Source organism: Urocitellus parryii, chromosome 6 (genome assembly GCF_045843805.1).
Source record: "Urocitellus parryii isolate mUroPar1 chromosome 6, mUroPar1.hap1, whole genome shotgun sequence".
NCBI classification, from domain to species: domain Eukaryota; kingdom Metazoa; phylum Chordata; class Mammalia; order Rodentia; family Sciuridae; genus Urocitellus; species Urocitellus parryii.
Genome location: NC_135536.1, coordinates 122,983,811 through 123,009,562, shown reverse-complemented (window position 1 = coordinate 123,009,562; position 25,752 = coordinate 122,983,811). Strand labels below are relative to the sequence as shown.

Here is a 25,752-nt window from a genome sequence, read left to right as displayed (position 1 = left end):
ACAGCTTCTTCTCAGCAAAAGAAACAATCAATGAGATGAAGAGAAAGCCTACATTCTGGGAACAAATTTTCGCCCCATGCACATCAGACAGAGCACTAAACTCCAGAATATATAAAGAACTCAAAAAACTCAACACCGTAAAAACAAACAACCCAATCAAAATATGGGCTAAGGAGCTGAACAGATACTTCTCAGAATAGGATATACAATCAATCAACAAATACATGAAAAAATTTCAACATCTCTAGTAATTAGAGAAATGCAAATTAAAACTACTCTAAGATTTCATCTCACACCAGTCAGAATGGCAATCATCAAGAATACAGACAACAATAAGTGTTGACAAGGATGTGGGGGAAAAGCACACTCATACATTACTGGTGGGACTGCAAATTGGTGCAACCACTCTGGAAAGCAGTATAGAGATTCCTTAGAAAACTTGGAATGGAACCACCATTTGACCAACCTATCCCACTCCTTGGCCTATACACAAAGGACTTAAAATCAGCATACTATAGTAATATAGCCACATCAATGTTTATAGCAGCTACTGAACTAAAATGTGGAACCAACCTTAATGCCCTTAAATAGATGAATGATAAAGAAATGGTGGTATATACACAATGGAATATTACTCAGCATTAAAAGAGAATAAAATCATGGCATTTACAGGTAAATAGATGCAGCTGGAGAACATTATGCTAAGTAAGCCAATCCCAAAAAAACAAAAGCCAAATGTTCTCTCTGATAAGTGGATTCTGATCCATAATGTGGAGAGGGAATATGGGGAAAGTGGAGGAACTGTGATTGGGCAAAGGTGAGGGAGGAGAGTGTTGGGGACCGCAAATCAAGTCAAGATGGCGCCTGGCAGTTTGCCAGGAGGAGTGGTTTGTGAGGCAATGCGACCGAGCCATTAAGATGATGAGGATTCTTTATTGGCTGACTACTGTATCTAGATGATGCTAATTGACATAAGCTGTGTGTAATCAGTAAGGTATATATACCTCTGCTGCTCCACAATAAAGCAGCTCCTGCTACCTTGGGTGCCCACTACCTTGAGTTCCCGGTCAGTTCCCGCCAAGTTCCTCCGTAATAAAGCAGTTCCTGCTTCAACCTTCACAAGTTGCTTGTCACCTCCCGGTTATTGTGCCCAGCCGGACTGCGGCAGGAGAGGGCAGGGGGTATGGGGGCAGGAAAGATGGTGAAATGAAATGAATATCATTATCCTAGGTACATGTATGATTTCACATATGGTGCAATGCTACATTGTGTATAACCAGAGAAATAAAGTCGTGTTGCAATTATGTACAATGAATCAAAATGCATTCTGCTCTCATATATATCTAAGTAGAAGAAAGAAAGAGAGAAGGGGGGGAGGGAGGGAGGGAGGAGTATGCATTTAAATATAAAATGTGAAACTAAACTGAAACTTTAAAAAGCTAGAAGAAAATCTTTAGCATCTACAGCTAGGCAAAGAGTTCTCATGGTATCATGCTTTTGATGCTCAAAACGGAAAATTAAAAAGAAAATTTTATATACTGGGCCTCAACAAGATTCAAAATTTTTGCTTTGTATAAGAACCTGTTGAGTGAATGAATAAACCATCCAGAGACTGTGATAAAAGGCAATAGCAGCTTTATTCATAATTGTCCCAATCTGGAAACAACTCAGATGTTCTCCAAAAGGCAGTTATTGGACAAACTGTGGATATCCTTACCATAGAAGGCAATAAAATGAATAAAATACTGATATATGAGACATATATATATATATATATATATGGATTATGTATATATGTACATATATACATAACTGCTAGGCAATTATGCTGAGTGACATAGAGCCAATCCAAGAGGCCACATATTATATAATGCCACTTATATAACATTCTTGTAATGACAAAATTTTAGAATTTTGTCCAGTGGTGGAGGTGGGAGGGAAGTGGAGGTGGGAGGGAAGTGGAGGTGGGAGGGAAGTGGAGGTGGGAGGGAAGTGGAGGTGGGAGGGAAATGAAGGTGATTTAAAAAAGAACAGTCCTTGGGCTGGGGATGTGGCTCAAGTGGTAGCGCGCTCGCCTGGCATTCGTGCGACCCGGGTTCGATCCTCAGTACCACATACAAAAACAAAGATGTTGTGTCCGCCAAAAACTAAACAATAAATATTAAAATTCATTCTCTCTCTCTCTCTCTCTCTCTCTCTCTCTCTCTCTCTCTCTCTCTCTCAAAAAAAGAACAGTCTGCACTCTGACCTTATCAGCTTCAGTTCCCTGGTTGTGGTGTTAGACTCCAGTATTTCTAGATTCTACAGTTGGAAGTAACTGGGTAAAGGATACATGGGATTCCTATGCATTATTTCTTACAACTGCACATCAATCTATGATTGTCTTGAAAGAACAAGTTTCATTTTAAAACTTTTAGTAACACCATTATATGTTTAGATAAAAACAATAAAGTTTATCTGTTTGACTATAGAAAATTCTGCAGTGACAAGATCATTCCTTTTATTCTCAGCAGAGGCAGATGAGAATCTAGACAGAAATAAGTAGGTCAATCATTAAAAGCCCCTTGTAAAATTTGAAAGACCAAAATGAACTTAAAAAAACAAGTCAGAACTGATTCCTAGAGATGCAAAGACAATTAAAAAAAAAAAAAAAAGAACAGGAGAAATTCAATCCTCCCAAGAGAAAGACATAAGCAAATAATATGAATAGAAAGTTTATAAAATGAGACATGCAGATATACTATACCTTTATAGAATGAGTTTAACCTCAGTAGAATTAATAATAACAGAATGCGAATCTGCTGTAGTCTGCCACATGGGCAATGAGTGTTGAATATGGCAGGAATGTGTCTCAGTAGGGAGGTGCTGTAAATAGCAATAGCAACATTCCAGATGCCAGTTTGTCAATATTTAAAAACATGATTCACTTAGCCAGCAACTGGATATCAGGAAATTTATTTTCAATGATCAGAAATAAAGCAAAATTTATTATCCTGTCAATGATAAGAACAAAGAACAACAACTGATCTCAATGCCCAACAAAGGAGAAATAAACAGGGATATATCCACATGTGGTATGCATAAATATATCCTATTTTAGAAGAATGATTAATGGCCTGTTAAATACTCACAATTTATTATGAAGAATAAAAGGTAGAATGTCATGTGATTTTAGAACTTAAAAAAAAACATGTATTATATGGTAGACAGGAAAAATGTAAGAAAACCCAAGAAATTGTAATCAGTGGTTATTTCTGGGTAGCAAAATTATAGGTTATGTTTATGTTTTATTCTTTTACATATTTTTCATTAAAAACATATTTACACAATCAGAAAAGTAGTAATTTTTAAAATGAAGCAGGAAGTCAACATTTTGAACTGTGAATCATAAAGAAGCTACCTTTTAAAGAAATAAATTTTAAATGTGGTAAATAAAAGTCAAGTTAGTGAATATGCAGTTGCAAATTCAGTACTTCATGCAAACAAGGGCCCTACAACAATTAGATGACCACACCTTGGGAAAACTGCTCTGATTTTCCCATAGCAGGGACCTACCAAGAAGGATGGCAGCTAGAAGAACAACTATAATCAGACCAAAATAAAGCATGGCCCTTGACTACTAACCACAGGGCATTTTTTTCCCAAAAAAATAGACATAATTTATAAGTCCAGGAGCTAATGAGCTTATGAGGAGACAACTAGCAGCCCTGCCCAAGCTTTCTGAGACCACCAAGTTCCTGAAAGTCATCACAGCATTCAATATAATATACACATGTATACTCATGTGCTGTGCACACAGCTCATCAAATTTTTACGTGAGTAGTTCATTGTACACATGCACCATCTCCATACACTTCACATGTCCTGAGTGGTATGAAACGAACCTGTTTCCTTAGACAGATGTCCTAGTGAATATTCCAAATTGATGCTAGGGGAAGATCAGAGTGGGTATATAATTGTCCTAAAAACTCTCTTTTTCTGTTTCATAAGATTAATCATACCAGGCCTCCCTGTGAGATCAATCACTAGCACACAATAGCCCTGAGGTTTCACTGCACTCTGAAAGTAGAGAGGAAATAGAGGGGCCAGTATAGCACATGCTTGACTAACCAAAGAGGCTAGGCACACTTGAGTGACAGCCCTTCAGCTCTGCAGAAACTAGGACCCGGGCCCAAATGAGGGACTGCTGGTTTGTCAGAACAAGTCTGTGTCTCCCCTGCAGCCCGTCTTCAAGTTCCCTTCTTGACTCATCTTTGAATCCCCTTCTTGGCTGTGCTCTGAATCTAGACCCTCACTGTCTCTGGAGCAAAGATGAGAAGATGGCAGTGTGAGGGGGGCCATCCTGCTGAATGCTGACCTCACAAGAAAATTCTTAAGTGACAGGATCATTCCTTTTACTCTCAGCAGAGGCCGATGAGAGTCTAAGCAGGAATAAGTTGGTCGATCATTAAATTTGGCACCTTGTCCCTAAACAGCAGGGTCAGCAATGTGCTCAGAATCCTGCAGGGAAACACACATTCAGTATCCCCCATAGCTTGATCACTAGCCCAGCAACTCCTCCTACATCCAAGGAGTATCATTCAAATTAATATCTCAGCAAAATTGACAAGTATTGCTAGTTTTTTATGAACCAGGGAAGTGGCCAATATAGTAAATCTGCCCCAAATTGGCAGCTTTCTCTACATACAGAGCAGTTGCTGTGTGGTATGACTGTGTCCCTCAAATTTCATCTGTTGGATGGGGCTGGGGGTTGTGGCTGAGTAGTGGAGTGCTTCCCTAGCACGTACGAGGCCCTAGGTTCGATCCTCAGCATCACATAAAATAAATAAATAAAATAAAGGTATTGCATCCAACTACACCTAAAAACTAAATATTAAAAATAAAATTTCATCTGTTGGAAACTTAATTTCCAAATTCACATGTTAATGGTATCGAGAGGTGGGAACATTAAGAGATGACTGGGTCCTGAGGGCTCTACCCTTATAAATTTATTAAATAATTCATGGATTAATATCTGAATTATTTGGTTAGTGAGGGAGTAGATTTGTTATATAAGCAAGTTGTCCGTGGCTTGCTCTGCCATACCGCATGAAGCTTTCTACCATGTTATAATGCAACAAGAAAGCCCTCACCAGATGCCAAACAGATGCCAGAATCATGCTCTTGGATTTCCCAGCCTCCAGAACTGTAAACTTAAAAAAAACCCTATAGCCAGATATAGCTATTTTGTTATATTTAGTTATAACAACTAAAAACGGACAAGATCACTATTCTTAGTCCTTGCTTGGATATCACGGCCAGGGTTCTTGCCCAAGCCCAAGCCCAGGCAATCAGCACCCTGAGGAAGAACAAGTGCCTGGAGCAGGCATGGCTATCTCCACAAGCTGTGGGTTACTCTGCCACTCAGTCAAAGCTGAAGATTGGTTCTGAAACCCATTACTGTGCATATACCCAACTGAGTTTGTAGTTGAAGAACTTCCATGGAAATATGACTCAACTCCGAGGGAATGAAGTTCATTTTTGATAGCACCATTTTATAGGACTATTCTGTTCTCTCACCAGCTTGAAAGGTGAAGTTGTGCCAGGTAAACACAGGTGTGCAGGGAACTAAGCCCCAAGAGTAGAAAAAAGCACACTTTGGAGCAAGTTCTCCTTCACAGAGACCAGCTCTGCTCCCCTCTTCTAGACTTTGCCTCTGTGTGCTCTTCCTGAGACATGCCCACATGTGGAATGTCTGCTTCCAGAAAACCTTCAGCATGGTGATCCAAGCCCCAGTCTGCAATATAATCCCTGATAACAGGGATATTATAATCCCTGCTAATAGGAACTTTCTTCTATGCACTCTGGTGGGAGGAAGTCAGACTCTCGTTATGCACCATCTTAATGGATAGTCAAGGCACAGTCCCCAGTGAAATTTTCAAGAGAACAGCAAACATTAAATATCCAGCAAGCCCACCACCATTTCCTGACTCCAGGTTCAAGCTGAATTATTCATAACAGCCTCTGTGTGACAGAGCTAGTTCCAGCAATAAATTTTTAAGACCTTTTTCTTTCTGAGCTAACAGTACCTATACCAGAGTCTCTCTAATTGCTAAATGTATGCTTAGCCCCGTGTGTAGCAGAATGCATTATTGTGTTAAAAAAATCCAGTAAGTCTCAAACTAGGTAGTTAAACAGAAATTTTAAATGAGTTTTTTAAAGTACCTGAAAAATTCCATGAAAGAGAATCCATATCCATGTTGCTCTGCAATTCCTGCACAAACAACATTTGCAGATGCTCCAATCAGTGTCCCATTACCTGGAATCAAAAGTTTTAAAATAGAATAAAATTCCAATTTATCTTGGTGGTAGGTTTCTGCTCTTTTGTTCTGTAATATTTGGACCATTTCAGAGGCTTTGATTTGATGATTACTTTACAGGCACGATCAAAGTTATTGCTTTGTAAATAAATATCTAGACACACACTTGCAACCAGAAAATAAGTTCTCTGCTTATAAATACCATGATTCCCTCTCAGATAGACTATATCCTCTCTGTGATAGAAAAGAGAGAGAGAGAGAGAGAGAGAGAGAAAGAGACAGAGAGAGAGATACTAAGGAGAATGGGCAATCACAAGGTATGTATCCTTTAAGGGAAAATGCAAGTAGAGCTAAGAACCACAGGTGAAAATGTATGTCCTCTGAGACAATGGAATGAAATCTCAGACAAAAACTGCCTTCCTTGGGCTCCAGGCCCAGACACCTGCCAGGAAACTCTTTCAGTGAATGAAAGAATGGATGAAAACAACCAGGTGAAACAATGGAATTTGGCATTGTTCACCAAAGGGCATCTCCTTCACATGAAATACCTTCTCAGGTAAGTCTTTTTTGACAGTGCACAAGGTGAGGAGAGACACAGTGTACACACATGAACATAAGCCAGTGCTCAGGGCCTGGGTAAGGGATAGAGCCAAGACCAACCAATCAGATCATTAGATCTCCCCCTTCCCTTCACACACTCGCAATGATTGATTCGGGGAAGGGTGAATCTGCATGGTCAAGCCAATGGGCCTCTTCTTTCCCTTAACTGTGGCAATCAATTAACAGGAATGGTTACATGACCCAGATACAGCCAATGTAGCTGAGTGCCAACATCTGTGCCTAAACATTTGAAGAACAGGCTCTTTCTGTGGAGGACTGGCGCACTGTGAGACACTGCTCTGTAACTACCCACAGCATTATCAGCCCAAGGGAATGACCTTCTGCAAACAGAAAGAAGAAGGAGGACCCATGTCCCCATGAAGAAATGAGGCAGGGTTCCTACTTTTGCCTTGGGGAGGTAGATGACACAGAAATGAACAGGGATGGTACAGGATTATGTCATGTAGTTGATTGTGCAGGCTCTATACATTGGGTTTCCGCCCAGCTTCCTGGGAATGTGGTGTGGATGACACCATAGAGATTGCTCTCCCCTCAAAGTCTCCCTAAACCAGAAATGTCCTCATAACCTGACCTCCCCCCACCCCAACTAGGTCCTTGCCTTTTGAGCCATCCCTCTGTAAGAAGTCAGCTGGCCTCCTGACTTGGGATGTAAAACATTATCTTATTAAGTCTCATTAACCCTGTTTGTTTTAAGGATATTTTCAATTATGGGAAACAGGACACCTGACTAACAGTAGCATAATCTCTCATGGAATGAGAAACTTGGAGGTGAAGGGCTGGTGAGCCTCCATTCAATGTCTCATGTCAGAGGCAGGTCTCTTTAATTCTCTGAGCATCTCTTTTTATCACGAGATAGTTTCATGGCCACATCTGAAGCAGGAAGATGTGGAAAAGAATGGGCACCCACCTGTTTGTATGAGGGAGGCAAAAGCATTTCAAAAGGCTTCTAAATAGCCTTTCCTTCTGTCTTATAGTCAGTAAAATGAGACAACCAAACTGGACATGGCCTAGGGAGCTACAGAGAAGGAGGTGGGGAGGGAGATGGGTCAGCCCCCAGGTGGTGCATTATATTTGCTGGTACAGCAGAAAGAATTGCTAGATAAGGATTCAGAATAGCGCACAGTCTCCAATCTTCTAGGCACTGTAACTTTTGCAAACCACAGATCATTTCTGTTCTATTAAGAAGTTTTTGGATATAATGAAAGAAACCTGCAAAACAAGATGATGACAGCAATAGAGAAAGTCTCTGTCTCCCTCTCATGGGATGGGCAGTCGGAGAAGGAGCAAGCCCAAAGGTGTTTCTGCAGGGCTCCGACAGGATTTGCTCTGTTTGTCTGTGTGTTCCACCACCCACCAACATGCACAGAGCTGGTCCCACATCGGACTGGAGACGACTCCAGGCATCTCTGCCAAATGACAATGTCCAAAGGAAGAAGCAAGTTTGTTCTCAGGAATAGGGAAATCATCAGAAGCCTCCTCTACCCCCAAAATACCCCCTCAAGCTTCCTTGATTGCAAATGGCCATTCCTACCCACCTCCATGTCAGCTACCTATCAGAAAAGGAACCATCGGCCTATTCTTCCTGTCATGGGCAGGAGAAATGTAAGGGAGCCAGCTTCACCTGTGGGAGATGAGGACAGAACCACGTCCATCTCCAGACATCTCGTGGAGCAATTGTGGAGTCACTCAAGATTGCAGGTGTACTATTCAAATGCAGTACAGTGGTACAGTGGTTGTTGCAGTACAAATGCTTCCCAACTTACAATGGGGCTACATCCCAACAGACCTATTATAAATTGAAAATGTCTTAAGTAAAAAATGTTTTGAATACCCCTCACCTAGCAAACACCCTAGCTTAGCAACACCACACTCACTGCAGAGGATCCGTTGTTTCCCCTTGTGATCATGTGGCTGACTGGAAGCTACAGCACACTGCCACTGCCCAGCATTGAGAGAGGGCGGGGGGAGGTGGGGGTCTTGCTGCAGAGTGCTAGCTCAGGAAAGTAGTAAAACTCATAATTTGTAGAATGGTTTCTATTGAGTTTATATCACTTTCACACCACTGCAAAGTCAAAAAATTGTTAAGTCAGATCACTTGTAAGTCAGGGACTGCCTGTATCTTGTAAAATACTAGCAGGGTTTTCATGGCACCACAAATGGCATAGGTTCCATGTAGCAAGGAGAAAGTGATCCTAGGTGTCACTACCCAGCTCAAGCCTCTACCCCAGTTCCATTTACAAAGAAGTAGATGGGGATTGAAGTGTGCATGAGCAGCTGCTATATTTCTTGGCATTTCTGGGTTATCCTACACGGACATGTGATCAATGGATCTAGAGAGAGAATGAGAACCATTTTGAAAATTATTTCATTCCCTGCCCTGTTTTTGATGAACGTTTCATACAAAGACTCTCTGGCCTAACTTCCTTCGTCAGCCAGTGCAAGTTGGATTAAGTAGGCCATGCTCCCATACCAGTAGTAATTTTCCACTTGACAGAAAACATGAAAATGAACTCTATGTACTGGCATTCCCTTTGGCAAGTTAAAGAGCCACCTGTCCTTCAAGATACATGACCCAAAGAAAGCAACAGGTTTGAATACAGCCACATGCTGCTTTGATTGTCCCCAATCTCTCAATAGCCACGCACAGAAGCATTCTTCTTTTCCCTTGTTCTTTGAGTTCATGTCACTTCCTCTGCTCAGTGTTTCTGCCCTAGGATTGCAGCGACTGAGCAAGCCTTAATGTGCAAAATTGCCTCAGCCTCCGCTTTCCAGGAACTTTGCATTAAGATTTTTTTAAAGACTTTTGAAGTTGTTCTTAACTTAATAAAAAAAAGAGTAACCAAAAAGTATTGGGGTCAGACCAGTAAAGAAGTTTTTCTTTCAAACTATCTAGTGAATGTCTCCTAATTTATACAGTAACTGATAATCCTAATGTCAACTGAAAACCTCTATTTAAAGTGTTCTTCAAGTGGGTTATGAACTCCCATTTTTACCCCGTATACAGATTGCTGTATCACATCAGTTACACTTCCATTGATTTACATATTGCCATTTTAGTGTCTGATGTATTCATAACCCACTTGAATCAAACTGTGAAATATGATATATTAAGAACTGTGTAATGTTTTGAACTACCAACAATAAAAATTTTTTAAAAATAAAAAAATAAAATAAAGTGTTCTTCAAGCTGGGTGTGGTGGTGCACACCTGTAATCCCAGCAGCTCAGGGGGCTGAGGCAAGAAGATTGCAAGTTCAAAGCAGCCTCAGCAAAAAAAAAAAAAAAAAAAAAAAATGAGGTGCTAAGCAACTCCGTGAGACCCTGTTTCTAAATAAAATAGGGCTGGGGATGTGGCTCAGTGGTCAACTACCCCTGAATTCAATCCCGGTTACCCACCCCTGGCCCCCCTCCAAAAAAAAAAAAAAAAAAAAGAGTTCTTCAAAATGCCAAATACTGAAAGAATGGCAAGTTGCTGTTTCATAGTTATGGAATTTCAGTTGGGGATGATGAAAAGCAAGCACTCTAGCGATGGATGATGGTTTTGGCACAATGTGAATTACAATAGGAAGATACGCAATGTGAATTACAATGTGAGTTAGGTACAATGTGACCTATATCTGATGCCACTGAACTGCACATTTAAAAATGACTAAGATGGTCAATTTTATGTTATGTAGACTTTATCACAGTATTTTTTTTTTTTGATAGAGGGGGTATAACCCAGGTATGTTCTACAACTGAGCAACTGAGTTCTTTTTATTTTTTATTTTGAGACAGGGTTTTGCTAAGTTGCAGAGGCTGGCCTCAAACTTTCAATACTCCTATCTCAGCCTCTTGAGTTACTGGGATTGCAGGCATTCATCACCCCCAGCTACTACAGTATTTTTTAAATGCCAAACCCTGAGGCAATGAGAGAGAGATCCCTCATCAAAGTATAACATTAATAGCCAGAACAATGGATCATCTGCTATGCTGGAAGCAAGTGTCTTTCAGTAACAAGAGCTGCTAGGTTAAAAAGATCCCAAGATTTATAACCTATATTTTTCCCTACTGTTATATCCCTACTTCTCAAGTGAGCTCATAAGTATCTGATCCTATTTGAGGTTATCATCTTATATATGATTCATGTTAAGCTCTCTCCCTTAGGCTCCCCTCTGTAGGCACCCTACAGGTTTTAGGGAAATCAGAACCAGTTCAGGAGACCTCTCACCCTTTAAGACCTGCTAGAACCTCCCTATTTGGAGCACCTTCTTTGACTTTTCCTCCCGTCTCTCTTGGGCACCCCTTGTGGACTTGAGGCATCTACTAGGATAGGATGTAGCAATCTGCTATAAGGTGACTCTTTTCCCCATTCAAGATCAGGGAAGAATTAGTTGCCTGGAACAATTTCAGGCTATTACAGCCGATACTCAGTAAGTCTGAATGAACAAAATCCCACATGGGGGATGTACCTCCAGGTGTCCTTGGATTCTGCTTCTGTTGCCAGTGTTAGGTGTAGCTGTGAATGAAGTTCCTGGAGCTGTTTCTTAGTTGTGAGCAAGTTTATCAGTTTTGCACTCTTGTGAGAAGTTCAGTCCTGAACCACTGAATTAGAGGAATTAGCTGTCTTTTGAAATTATAGAAACTTTACTACATGGCATGAATCTCCCTTCACAAATAAGGAGGTAAACTAAAAAGAAAGTTATTGATTTCATAGAGATCAATCAACAAAGAAGGCAGGATTATATAACCATGCCTGGATGTAAGAATAAAATACTTTAAATATATCTGGTGTGTTTAGCTAAGATTCCCACAATTCTCCTGTTTGCCCAAAGTTGATTAAGCTTCCTAAAGGTGAGAAGGATCCAGCTCCTTTGGAGGCAAACACGTTTCCAAAGACTTCATGTTTTGTCCCCAAAGTCAGTTTCATTCAACACTCTAGTTTACTCTGCAATTTCTCTAAACTACAACCCTATCATCCCCGCCAAAATAAACCTTCCATTTTTTTTTCCTGCTATTAGGTTGGAGTCTCTATTTCTCAGGGCTCATTCATTGGCCGCTGTCACCCCTGCTGCTTAAGGAAGAAAAAAGGGAAGGGGAAGGGAAAGAAAAAGAGAAAAGTGCCACTGAGGATGGCTTCTGATTCATAAGCCAGACTTCCCGTGTGGCACAGTAGGGCTGCACATTAGCTTTCAGACATCAGTCACAATCATCCTCAGGCCATGGGTGTGGGATGTCAGAGGCAGTTCTCAGAGAGTGGGAAGTGACAGGCTTCACAGAGGAACTGAGTAGCTCTGGAATCATTCCAAAGGAGAAGATGTGTTTCCCCTCAGGAAATCTTCGAGGCTCTCCTTAATTTACTTTCTATCTGATACTCAGGGTTGCTTTGGGCATGACAACAGTGTGGGCATGCTCTCCCAGGGACAGAAAGCACTCCTTACCTCCCAGGCAGGCACCGAAGGCCAGGGCGTACATGAGTGGTGGTGCAGGCAGGCTGACCTCAGGGTCTTGGCTCAGGTTCAGGAGCACGGGAATCTGTGGAGGAAAGCACCACGTCTCACAGAAGCTCACAAGAGCTGTACATTGCGACAAACTTCAAGAATATCTAGATGCTTCTACAACAGTAAGGCTGTAGGAAGCAAAGAGATGCATGGAGGGAAAAGAAAGTCAATTTTGAAATCCACAAAAACTTGAGTTTAAACCCAACACTTTATGTTTAAATCCAGCCACATGGAAAAACTGGCTCTCCTTGTTATAGCGTGTCCCTCTGATGCTGCTGTGGGTCTTAAGTAGAAGAAAGTCATGTAGCTTCTAACACAGCCTGTCTGGAAATGTTACAAACCCACTTCCTTTACACATGCATCATTTTTAGTTAATTCTCAAACATTCTTCAGGTGTCTTTTATCAATTGTCAGATAAGGAAACTGAGGCACTGATAAGTATAAGAACACAGATCTCACAAGTGACCAAGCCAGAACAATTCTCTGCTTCCAAATTGCACACTGGTAAACCAGGGGTAACCTGCTTCTCGACACTGTTCACTGCCAGTCATCTCAACCCCACTGATATTCATTATAGGACAACAGGTATAGATTCTGAAAAACTAATGTGACTCCATTTTTGAGAAACCAGCCTCTACCTTAGAGCAAAGTCTGTCCTAAGGAAGGAGGCATAACCCTTGTCCTTGGAAAAACCCACAGAGCACTCCTAAGCACATACCCACCCTGCTGAGTTGTTTGTCTGTACATAACAGGAGAGATCTGCAGTGCCTGTGTCCCTGACTTAGGCTAGGTGAGGACCCATAGCAACCCCCTAGCAACCTCCAATCAGCATGAGACAGGGAAAATACCTGGGATGCCAGATGACCCCCCCCAGTAGTCTATGGTGGTTGATAGCATGTTGGGAAACCATGTAGTTTAGCACGTACACCCCTTGTGGCCTAAACCAATCAGTTCAAAGGAATCCCCCTATTGTACTGACCAATCACCCCTACCCAACTTGTTCCCGCCAGTGAATGTGCTAATCAATGTTAAGAGTTACTGTTTGACTTTCCCGCGGTATGGAATGATTTGCTGTGTGATGTTGTGACTCATAGAGTATCCCTCCAAAACCCATAAAATCTCACTGACAAAGGACCCGGACTCACTCCCTGGGACCACTGCATCAGAAACGGTTGTGAGTGCAGGCTTGAGCTTGCAATAAAGACTCTTGTGTGATTGCATCGGATATGGCTCCTGGAGATCAATTAGGGTCCCATGAATCTGGCATAACAATTCTACAACTAGGAACCACCATTCTCTAGTAAGTCATGCCAACATCAGGAGCATCTTTCTTGCAGAGATGAATTTCACATTACTATATCCAAGAAAATGTAGTGGCTGTGAAATTTCTGTAGAAATCTGTGTTCCAAAATGTGCTGTGCTTAAGTCTCCCTGAATGTTCTTTAAATTGATGGTTTGTTGTCCTGTGCCTTCAGGACACACAGTGATTACTCTTCTTTTAGACTGTTAATCTCCTAAATGTGCTACAGAGAGGTGCCATGGAGCTAGGAGATGGCAATATGGCAGCCTGGTCAGTTGGGTCATACAAAGTGAAGAGTCCTCACCCCTGGGCACTGCAGTACCCTTCCAGGACTGCTCTCCCCCACCAAAGGGAGTCTACTGTGCATCCACTGCTTGGGAAAGAATTGCAACCTACACAGCTAATCAGGACCTGTGTCAGTACCAAGCTGATGGAGGAAACAATCTCTATGCCACTCACATTTCTGCTTCTCCAGCTCTTAGCACTTCGGTAGCTCACACAATGGCAGAGTTGGGATTCCTGCTCAGATGGACCCTCTTCTTAGCACTTCGGTAGCTCACACAATGGCAGAGTTGGGATTCCTGCTCAGATGGACCCTCTGCAGAGCCTGAGCTGTGAATTCCTACAAACGCTCACATTATTAACCTAATGCTGTCCACTGAGCCTGGTTCAGCCCTCTGTATTATTTTGTTCCTGAACATGTTAGGAAACAATGAGTTAAAACCAAAAAAAAAAAAAAAAATCAAGTAAAAAGCAAAAGGTAAAAGCTAAAGTGAAATGCTACTGACTCTTATCACCTGTGAAAGAGTGTTTGTTCCCATATCAGGTGTCACAGCCAGCAACTACAGCTGCCCTAATATCTCCTTGTGGGGCCTGCAAAGAAACCTGGGGGGAAAAGATGCCTAAGAACAAGACAGCCTTGAGAACCTGACTTCCACATAGAGGTTGAATGACAGCACAGAGAACCATGAGTATCTAAGAAGTCAGTTAAGGAAAACCCACAAGATTATGTGCATAAATCACCATTTTTTGTATTCAACATCCAGGACAAGAATAATAACATTTTAACTTGAAAATTGCCTGAGACTCCTTCCTGTTCAAGTCAATGAGGTTGAAAAGATCAGGCGTCAATGGAGAAAAACTGTCAGAGAATCCTCAGTCATTAGCAAGGTATTTCAGGTTTTCAACACAGTCTATAGGGCAATGTAGCAGAAAACCAGGAATGCTGACCACAAATGCAGGTCTGGGTTCAGATTCCCACAGCTCCCTTCTCAACTGAAGACAGGAGAAGAAAGGAGAAGTAGGTGGATGGGACAGGAATTTCCCTACATAGAAATAGGTGATAAAATACTGAAATGTTTCCATATCAATCAATGGAGAGCCACTGCCCCCAGACCCCAATGCCTCCCATCAGCTCAGCCCCTTGGGCCTTCTGCCTGTCCCAAGCAAGAGAGAGATTAACAGTGGCACAAGGGAAGGGCCAGAGGGGCTCCAAGCTGCCGGCTTCAGAATATCTGTGTCTGCTCCGATTATATTAAATATTGATGAAATATCAAAATTAAATGGATTTAATACTGCTGTTTTATTTGTCACCATTAAAGATAAGCAAAATAAAAATAAAAGGAAGAGCCTAATACAGAGATATAAGGAAAACCCAACAGAGTCAATCTAATCCACAAAGGCCCTGCCCCTCCCTCCCCACCACCACCACCACTGATGACATGGCTTTGTTCTGATTCACTGCAGCCCTGTCTAGCTGATTTAGAGAGATAAACCCAACTGCAATCTGTTTCTTTCTTCTCTGGACATGGTGAGATAAGCAAAAATCCCCTGGTGGGATCCTACCAGTTATGAATTGTCTTTGGATTACCCAAATTATTTGGCGTTCTTCCCCGACCACGGGAAGAAAAGAAATATCACAAATGAACGTGAACTGAGGTTCCAACTGCAGCTCTCAGAAAAAAAGCTGACAACATGGATTTAGAAGAAAAACCCCAAACTACAGTCACATTTTGGAGATACCACACCAAAGAATAAAAGGCTTCATGTTGTCTCTTTAAGCTCACACTCCTGAAATAATAAAATAACATGAACACACCTTCCTCATGAAAGATCCCTTCCAAGCAGATGCTGCACTCCTCATCAAGGGTAGCCCCCACCTCTCACCAGCTCTCCCTCAACCCCACCTTTGCCAGCATTTAAGTCACTGGAAATGGCTACTGCATCTGCCAGCTCTATGACCCTGTGTCATTTTCATACATGTTGAAATCTCCATGGACAAGTGTCTCTTGACCTGGAAAATTACCTTGGTCAGAGCTGTTTTGGCACAGCTGACCGAGAATGGGCTAGAATACAGGCATCTCTGTGGGTCAGGAGGCTGAGTCACTGAGCTGTGTGTCTGATGACAGGTGAATCGGTCTCTACCACTGGATTTTCACAGTGTATTCTTTGGTCTCCTTGTTCATTCCTCAGATGAACCCTGAGTGGGCCTCCAAAGTGTTTGCAGAGAAAATCAGAACTCCAAGAGATGTTTGGTTGGAGCTGACCATATGGACAGTCCAAGAAACCAGACGCCCTAGAGCATAACCTCAGATGCCTGAGCACCAGGTGTGCCAGGCCAGATCATGAAGGTTTCAATGGTGAGGATGAGGCACTGCATTTTTCGGGCAGAAGGAAGTGGGGGACATGCATGATTGCTAAGGTCTCAGGTATGAGCCAGACTCTTGTTGCCCATGTACATCATGTCCTGAGTCAGAAGACTCTACAACCACACAGAGTGAAGATCCTCCTGGTCAGAGGGGACCCTCGATAGGCAGAAAACCTAAGTCATCTCCCATTCATATCACTGTATCTGTTGTCCCACATGAATGGGGGCATGGACAGGACCCCCTGCATCCACAAGATGGGAAGATAATGAAAAGTCGGAACCCCGGGGACACAGACTCACATTAATTGCAGGTGGTCCTGGGGAGGAGAGCACCTGCAGACAATGGCCTGTCTCCAATGCTCATGGTCCCAAAACACCCGTTCTATTCCCAGCCCTTTCCAAGTGCCCATCACAAACCAGTGCACCCAGCAGCTGATGAGTAGATGCATGCATCCAGCTGTACCTGGGTGATTGTCCTACCCAGTGGCTTCCATGGGGAAGGTGGATCTGGAACCAGGACCACCACCTCCCACTGGGGGAACATAGAGGGTTATGCGTAGTGAGACTGACTCCAGGCAAGGGAAGGAAAGAGTTGAGAGGGAGAGCTGTGACCAGTAGCAAAGAACCACATACACCATGGCACAAGAGATCTTAGCACCATGCATGGTAAAGAGAGTGATTCCATGTCAATGATCAGGAGGCCTGGCAGGAAGGACAGGTAGAGATGGTGTCTGTGACACTGAGTGAAGCGATAGGGTGACAACTACCTCAATAACAGAGTGGCCAGAGGATGATAGGCTGGTGGGGAGGGGTGGGGAGGAACAAAGAGTTACTTTAGAAAAAATTAACCTACTTTAGTTAATTCATTTTTTAATCCATTTGCAAACACTTTCTAAATATCTTCTTTATGCTAGGCATGGTGCTAGTGAATGACCATACAGACATGAATTGATAGAGTTCTCAGAGAGTTGCAGAATCTCTTGACAATAATCTTAGTGAATAACTTTGTGGCTATGTGCAGAGTACTATGGGACCCCAGAGGAAACTGAGGCTCTACATTGAGGAGAAAGCACTGAAGTAAGCATAGAAGAAAGATTTGAAGCCTCTCCTAGGTTTGAAGAACTCCCCAGGCAAAAATGGAAAGCTCATTTTCCCTACTTCCCTTGCAACTTGGAATATGGGCTCCTCCAATCAGGAACACCTGCCCAAGAGGCTGGTTTCGAGAATTTGAAGGAGGGGGTATGACAAGCAAGACACATCAGAGCAAAGTGACAGAGGTCCCACATTCACTGGGGACAGTAAGCCCACACTCTCAAGCCAGAAGGATCTAGAGACTTCCTGAGTTAGCCCCACCCCCCACACCCATCATGTCCTTGAGATATTCTCAGAAATTCCAAGAACTGTGTACCATCCCTAGAAAAATTCCTTTTATTCTTAAACTAACTAAAAGAGTTTTTGTTTATTTGTTAGCTGCAGCTTTGCAGGAATTTTTAGAGACAAGCATCTGTGCTTGCAAGGAAGGAGGCTGCTGTCCTTTCCAATGACTATTGCCATCCCTTCAAGTTGTTCTTTTGCTTCAGATAAAGTCCTCCAGGGAAAACTACAAGGAACCAGTCAAAATCCCTGAGTCCTCCTAAATCATCCTTCTAGGTGACCTAGAGTGAACTAGCAAAGTTTCATTATAATGCTAAATTCTCTGCCCAGGAGGCATTCCCAATGGCCATTTTTGAAACTGTGATGTAAGGAGAAGCAAAATCTCAAACTGAGCATGCTCAGGAATATGCCCGCCTCAATCTGCAAGGATGAGTTTTTCCAATATGAATATGCATAAGTTTCCCTAATAATGTCCCCTTGCCTTCTTTACAAAGAGAGACTCTCTTGCTTTGTTTCCCCAGGGCTCTCCTTACTTGGACAAGTACTAAACCTCTCTTTGCTCTTTTATCTTCTAGTGTGTTTATTGACTTTGCACTCACCAAGGGGTGAAGCCTTAGTGTTTGGTTACAGATTAAAATGCAGATACTGCTATGTACATTAAAAATAAAATGACTCCCCACTAAAACCTTAGGGATAAAATCATTACCTACTAAGATTATCTGCTTGAAATTTTAAAAATCTATTTGCCTACTGCTTTAAAAAATGCAACTGAAAAAAAAAGATTTTTTTAAAAAAATCATTTTTCAAAAAAGACTGAAAATAAAAGATTGGAAAAAGATAAAGTGAGCAGAAGCTCTGAGCAGAGATGAAGACCTTACACAATGTAATAGAAACCAGTGACTGAGAAGTTACATTGGTAATGAACTTCAGTGTCTAATATGATCATGAAGCATACAATGCAAAAATGATCAGTTTATAAAATGATCTGCTTCATCAGAAAGATTGATTACAAAAGCAATGGAAAAACCTAGACAAGATATAATTACACAACAACTGCTTGTATTATAAAACTCTGCTCACATACACTTGAAGAAATTTGAATATCTTATCTGCTTTGCCTTAGAGCTTTCTATTTATTTTACTTTTAAGAAATAAAACTTGTTATAGATAAATATGACATTCTCTGTCTCCCGTCAGTGAGGAGGATTGTTTCCATCTCCCCATTCCCAGGAGATCTACCCTCATAAATTTGAATTATATCCATTGATTTGGTGGCATTTTGTGGAAGAGACTAAGGAGAGGTTTGGGCTTACATGTGTCAGTGTGGAGGGAAACCAAATATCGAGTGTCTAAAGCAGCAACAATATGCATAAGTTGATATGCAGCATTTTAATGCATGTGGCTAGAGCAAAGCTGACCCCATGCTAGGTCAAAGTGTGTTTTAGGCCAGTTCTGAGTGTGAAATTCTACAGACCATGTCTTTTAACCACACAAAATTGGAATCAGGACCTCCAAGAGATATCTGCACACCCAAGTCCACTGCATGGCCATTTACTTTTTTAAAAAAAATGAGAAACCCTGAGGCAAACAAGATAAAAAGTTCAAATTCCATTTTGGAGGTAGATATTTGAACACAGAAGTGCCCCCTTATCCTTGGTTTCACTTTCTACAATTTCAGTTATCCCAGGTCAATCATGATCTAAAAATATTAAATGGAAACTTCCAGAAATAAACAGCTTATAAGTTTTGCAAAGACTTTCATTGAGTACATTGCTATAATTATCCTATTTTATTTTTAGTTATTGTTATTAACCTCTTATTGTGCCTAACTTATAAATTAATGTTATCATAGGTACATATACGAAAGAACATAGCATATATAGGGCTGAGTGTGATCTGCAGTTTCTGGGATCCCCTAAGAATCTTGGAATATACCCCCTGCAGATAAGGATGGACTACCATTTTTGTTGTACTAGCCTCTGATTCCCTAAAATTGACACAGTTTGCTCATTCTCAGTCCCCAGTACTTCCTCTTTCCCTCCCTTCTCCCTCTGCTGATCCCCTTCCTCTACTTTACTGGTCTTATCTTTATTTTTTAATTGGTACATTATAAATATACATAAAAGTGAAATCCATTGTGATGTGTTCATATATGCCTACAGCATAAGTTGGTCGATTTCATTCTGTAGTGCTCCCCTTACCCACCTCTCTGCCTCACCCCTCAATCCCCTTTCTCTACTATTCTTTTTATTTTCATTTTATTCTCTCTCTGTCCTGCTTTTTATAAATCTCTCTCTTGCTTTCACAAAGGAGTGAAAATATTCAGTCTCTGACTTTCTGAGTCTGCAATATTTCACTCAGCATGATACTCTCTCAAGTTCCATCCATTTACTAGTAAATATCTTAATTTCATTCTTTTTCATGGCTGAGTAAAACTTCATCACATATATTAATATTTGTGTTTGGGGTTTTTAGTTTTTGAGTTCTTTATGTATCTGGATATTAATCCCCTGGTGGAAGAGTAATTGGCAAAGATTTTCTCCCATTCTGTAGGCTCCTTTTACACTCTTACATGTTATCTTTGCTGGGTAGAAGTTTTTTTTTTTTTTAGTGCCATTTTTTTATTGATTCTTTATTTTATTTCTTGAGATTTGGGAGTCCCTGAATCAATATGTTGGAGTGTTGACCCTATGTTTTCTTCTAGCAGTTGTAGTATTTCTGGTCTAATTCCTAGGTATTTGATCCACTTTGCGTTAATTTTTGTGCGTGGTGAAAGTGATAGTTAGGTTTTCATTGCTGGGATCAAAATACCTGATCAGAACAACTTAGAGGAGAAAATGTTCATTTTGAGCTCATAATTTCAAAGGCTCCGTCCACAATCAGCCAAGTCCATTGCTCTGGGTCTGAGATGAGGCACAGCATCATGACAGAAGGGCATGGAGGAAGAATGCTGTCACCTCATGGCAGCCAGGTGCAGAGAGAGTGTGTGTGAGGTACCAGGGACAAAATATGAACCCCAAAGGCACAGCCCCAGTGCCTAGAGTTACCACCCAGTTAGTCCATTCAAATTATTAACTTATCAGATGGGTTAATCCACAAATTAGGTCACAACTCTCCTAATCCAATGATTTCACCTGCTACATGAACACAGGAGCTTTTGGGGGAAGACCTCATGTTCCAACCATAATGGTGAGAGATAAAGATACAGTTTTATTCTTCTACATATGGGTATCCAGTTTCCCTAGTACCATTTCTTTAAAAGGCTATCTTTTCTCCAGTGTATGATTTTGGTAGCTTTGTCAAGGATTTAATGACTACATCCATCTGGATTTGTCTCTGTGTCTTTTATTCTACTCTTTCGGTCTTCATGTCTGTTTTTATGCCATGCCAATACCATGGTAGTTTTGTTACCACACTTCTATAACCTTTTGTTACCAGGATGGTCTGAGATCCAATATCGTGATGCCTGCAGTCTCACTTTTCTTGCTCAGTATTGCTTTGGCTACTCTAGGTCTTTCATTCATTCCCAATGAATTTGGAAGTATGGGGAGGGGTGGTATTGGAAATTTAACCCAGTGGCTCTGTTTTCTGGGTTTTGCTTTTTCAATTGTGAGACAGTGTCTTGCTAAGTTGCCAAGGCTGACCTCAAACTTGCAATCCTCCTGCCTCAACCTCCTGAGTAGCTGGGATTACAGGTGTGCACCACCACGACTGGATTCATGTAATGTTAGGATTTTTTTCTTTTACATCTGTGAAAATGTCATTCATATTTTGATGGGGATTGAATTGAATATGTAGCTCACTTTAGGTAATATGAACATTTTTACAATATTAATTCTGCCAATCCAGGAACATTCTAGATCTTTCCATCTTCTGAGGTCTTCTTCAATTTATTTCTTCAGTATTCTACAATTTTTCACTACAGAGTTCTTTCACTTCTTTAGTTAGATTTATTTCCAACTGTTTGGGGACTATTATAAATGGAATTATTTTCCTGATTTCTTTCTCAGTGGATTCATTACAGGAGTATAAGAAAGCTACTGATTTTTGTATGTTTATCTTGTATCTTGCTACTTTGCTGAATTTGTTTAGCAGCTCTTCTTCAGTCTTCAGGTGGAGTTTTCGAGTCTTCTAAGTATAGATCATGTTATCAGCAAACAGAGATAATTTGACTTCTATCTCTTTCCTTTTAAGCTGATTTTTCTCCGGTATTTTGTCACAATTCCAAAATCTGATTAACAGACTGACCAAAACCTGGATTCTGTGACCACACCACCCAGCCTTGCATGGCTAGAGCACTTTGCTTTATCTGGGAACAAGATAATTGCATAAGCTGATCTTGTCTCTGGGTTAAAGACTCATTTAAGAGAAGCCTCAATAGTGTCAAAAGAGTTGGAGCCCACTGAGCCAAAACTGGGACCCTCTTTTTTTTTTCTTTTATTCTTTTTCCTTTCTGATGTTGTTATAAATTACACTTATTTCAAAAATTTCATTTTCTATTAGTTTATTGTTCCTGATAAAATATACGGCTGATTCTTAACTGACTTTTAACTCCAGAGTCCCTGATAAAGGAACGAATAATTTTGATTCTCAATTGATAGATTCCTTTGAGGTAAGCACACAGATTCGTACTCTCTGTAAAGAGCAACCGTTTTATTTCTTCCTCTCTAGTCCTTGTAGTTCTTATTTCTTCTCTGGGTTCACTGCACTGCCACTGACCTCTGGGATGGTTGATAGAAATGGTGCCCACAGACAGTTTTGTCTTCTTCCATACTTCAGGGAGACAACATTTCACATCTAAGTACATTGGTCTGAGTTTTATAGATCTCTGAACCAGGCTCCTCCCAGGCACTATTCTGAGGCAGTTCTTCATGGGCTCTGACCACCAGCACATGCACACTTTGATGGCACCTTTCCTCCATACTATGTGATTCTTCCTTCATGTCCAGAAGGCTTACCTGCTGATGCTGAGGTGGGACACAACACAGGTCCCCAGTAGATGTCCCCAAAAGTACAACCCCAAGACCAAGCTCTGACCGATGGAAACGTGAGACAGTTGATCAATTCTCTTCTCCTCTCCTAGACAGACTATGCTGAGAAGCAAATAGTGCCAATCTGCGCAGAGAGATGAGCTGCCAATGACTTCCCCAGTTCACCCTCCCTCCTCTTCCCTGGCTAACTCTCCATCTCCTCACATTGCAGTTCCTCGGGATTGCCTCGGCCTTGTCTGTCTGGAAAGCTCAAAACTAAGACAGTTGATAATATTTGTGGCCCTAGAAAGCAGCAGATGGTTTGAACAGAATTGTGGAGCTGACTACTCGCCCACTGAAGACTGAGGACCTGATTATTAGTGACAAGAAGTATGTATGTGATAACAATGGCACTGAAATTTTAAACCTTTTACCTGTGGTTCATTTGGATAAGGCACAGGTTGAAGGCAAGGCATTTGTTTTATGCAGTGGCCATGGTACTTGGATATTATGGGGTAATTAAAAGCAGAAAGTGCACTCGTTATGATTGACAGCATGGGAAGGCTTAAAATTTCAAAATAGTAGGCTCAGGAAAGACAGCTTCCAACTCCAGGCACTCTCTGACAGTGACAGATGAGAGACCTATCCCCTAAAGATAACTGTGCTGAAAATCAGTTCTGTTGATTTTTGATTTGGTGCCTGGGAACTATGTAATGAAGTGCATGCAGAGTGAGCACTGTGATGTTTTCTTAATGAACTGACCCTTTCGTTGGAACGCCATGCCCTTCTTGATCTCAAGCATTACTCTTAAAGTTTGTTTTGCCTGTTGTTTTTATATCCTTTCAACTTGTCTTTGTCTTTATATTTAAAGTGTTTCTCCTAAAGAGTGTACAGTTGGGTCTTGTTGTTTTTGTTTTAGGGGTTGGTTTGTTGTTGAATCTGCCAACTTCTGTCTTTTAAATTAGGAGTTCAAGTCAGCATTTTAAAAAGTTGGCTTCGTTTACCCTTCAATGGTGTGTGTGTGTTTGTATTCTCTCCCCCTTCTTACACAGAAAGCAATTACTCTAAACATTGTTCTGCACTTTGCTTTTTCTCCTGGAACTGGGACATGTGACAGTAGCTACATGATATCTCTCCCTTGACAATTCATGAAGAAATCACAATAGCCACAGAGTTAGTCCAGCATTACTGACCTCTAGCCTTAGAAGGAGAACAGAAACTGTGAATCCCAGACTGGGAGTGATGCAGATTACCAAGTCCACTCAAGGTGGGTCCTACTTAGAGAAGCCACCATAAGCCTAGCCCACCCCCTCCTCACACTGCCAGACTTCCTGCTCTCCCCTTGAGGTCTCACTGTTCCCAATATGCACGGGCTGGTAAAGTGTCTTGGGAGCCCACTGAAATGAACTGTTCATAGGGACCAGAGGGGGCCCAGTCACAAGAACACCAGAAAGGACTCCCCCATCTAGTACCCTGCCATGAGGAAGGTTCACCAGGCTTGTGTCCCTGTGCCCAGCACTCCTGGGCCCTGAGGTGTTTGTGACAGGACCCCAGTTCTTATATGCAACCTCTGATCCTGCTTTGTCACACCAGAATTCAGAAACAATGACACAGAAACTGCCCTAGGAGCAGGGCTCATCCCCCCTATAAGAGGCTTGTGGTGGGTACTTCTGGTCTTGGATGGGGGTCAGGACCACAAAGAAACTTAAAACTCCTGCCGAAGACAAGCACCCAAAGTCACAGGGCTGATTAGAATAGCTTCTATGTTCATAGGAAATATAGATGAAATTGTCTCGGTGTCTCAAATTTTTCTTAAAAAAAAAAAAAGACAGTCTTGTGAGAGGGGCAGCAGATCTCGGGTGGGTTCACCCTAAAACAGCCAGCCATGATGGTATACGGTTCACTCTAGTTGCAGACCCTGGATTCCCAGCCTGCCATCTGGGCTCTCAGAGCTCCCTGCCCAGCTTCCCTGGCTCTTCCCCACATTTTATAATCTTGACCATGATCGTGGGAAAGGGCTGGTTTTGTACTCCGCCTTCTTAGGAGAGAAGGGCACCCAGAGTGTGCACAGGCAGAAGGCAACTCCTCAAGCCCACAGAAATGTACAACTCACCATGGTAGCAGTGAACGGAATGTTGTCAATCAAAGATGACGCCAAGGCCGAGACCCATACTACTAGGACGATGGCAGCTGCAAGGCGCCTATCCTCTGGAACCATCTGGAAGGAGCAGATAATAACAGTGCTGTATATCAACAGCTGCAACTGTGAGATCACACACTTAGGATCTGATCCTTTGACAGTGAGACTCAGAAAAGACCAAAGGATTGTTGATCCTTCTTCTGAACGTGTGGCAGAAACAAACCCAGGAGTGCAAACCAGGGCCACCACTGCACGGGAATCTCAGCTGGTTTCTAAAAGTAACCAAGGAGAGCAATTCCCAGCCCACTAACCCCGTGGGAGGAATGGGCAGAGTGAAGTCCCCTCCTCACCACAATTTGATGGTTCCACACACTGGTCCCACCAGCAGGGACCTGGGATGGGGACCTCTGCAGCATCCACTGACTGTTCACTGCTCCCCTTCTCGACAGGTTTTAACTAAAGACTAAAAGCAAAATAGCAGGCATCTGTAATTATATATTCTTTGGGGAAAAAAATAATCTCCCTTCATCTCTAGGCTACCCAGGATAAAATAGTTTCCCTGCTGTGCTTTTTACATAATTAATGTGACCTATTCTTACCAGATTTTTTTTTCCTTTTTACAAAATCAAAGAACAGGGACTGGAGCACATTCTACTGCAGCATTTAATGTACCTTTATGAGCAAAGCAGTCTGTTCTCCGACATACTCTATTAAGTGGAGATGAGCCAATGCCTGGAAGAAAGAATGTGTGGTGAGAATCAGTTTAAAAGTGAAAAGACTTGATTCGATATCTAGAAGATCCAAAAAGTTCCACCAGAAAACTTTAAGAAATAATAAATGAATTCAGCAAAGTAGCAGAATATAAAATCAATACCCATAAATCAAACCCATTCCTATAACATCAGCGATGAATCGACTGCAA

At 41.7% G+C, this 25,752-nt stretch overlaps 1 protein-coding gene across 1 annotated transcript in view; it reads right to left on the bottom strand.

Annotated features, from left to right (window-relative positions):
• Positions 1–25,752, bottom strand: part of Oca2 (OCA2 melanosomal transmembrane protein) — a 364,563-nt gene that overhangs the window by 82,985 nt on the left and 255,826 nt on the right. The window contains exons 19-22 of the mRNA XM_077799930.1: positions 25,503–25,562; positions 24,804–24,908; positions 12,340–12,433; positions 6,205–6,298 (exon numbers count right to left, since the gene is read on the bottom strand). Coding sequence (XP_077656056.1) covers positions 6,205–6,298; positions 12,340–12,433; positions 24,804–24,908; positions 25,503–25,562 — 353 coding nt within the window. The remainder of the gene's footprint in view (positions 1–6,204; positions 6,299–12,339; positions 12,434–24,803; positions 24,909–25,502; positions 25,563–25,752) is intronic.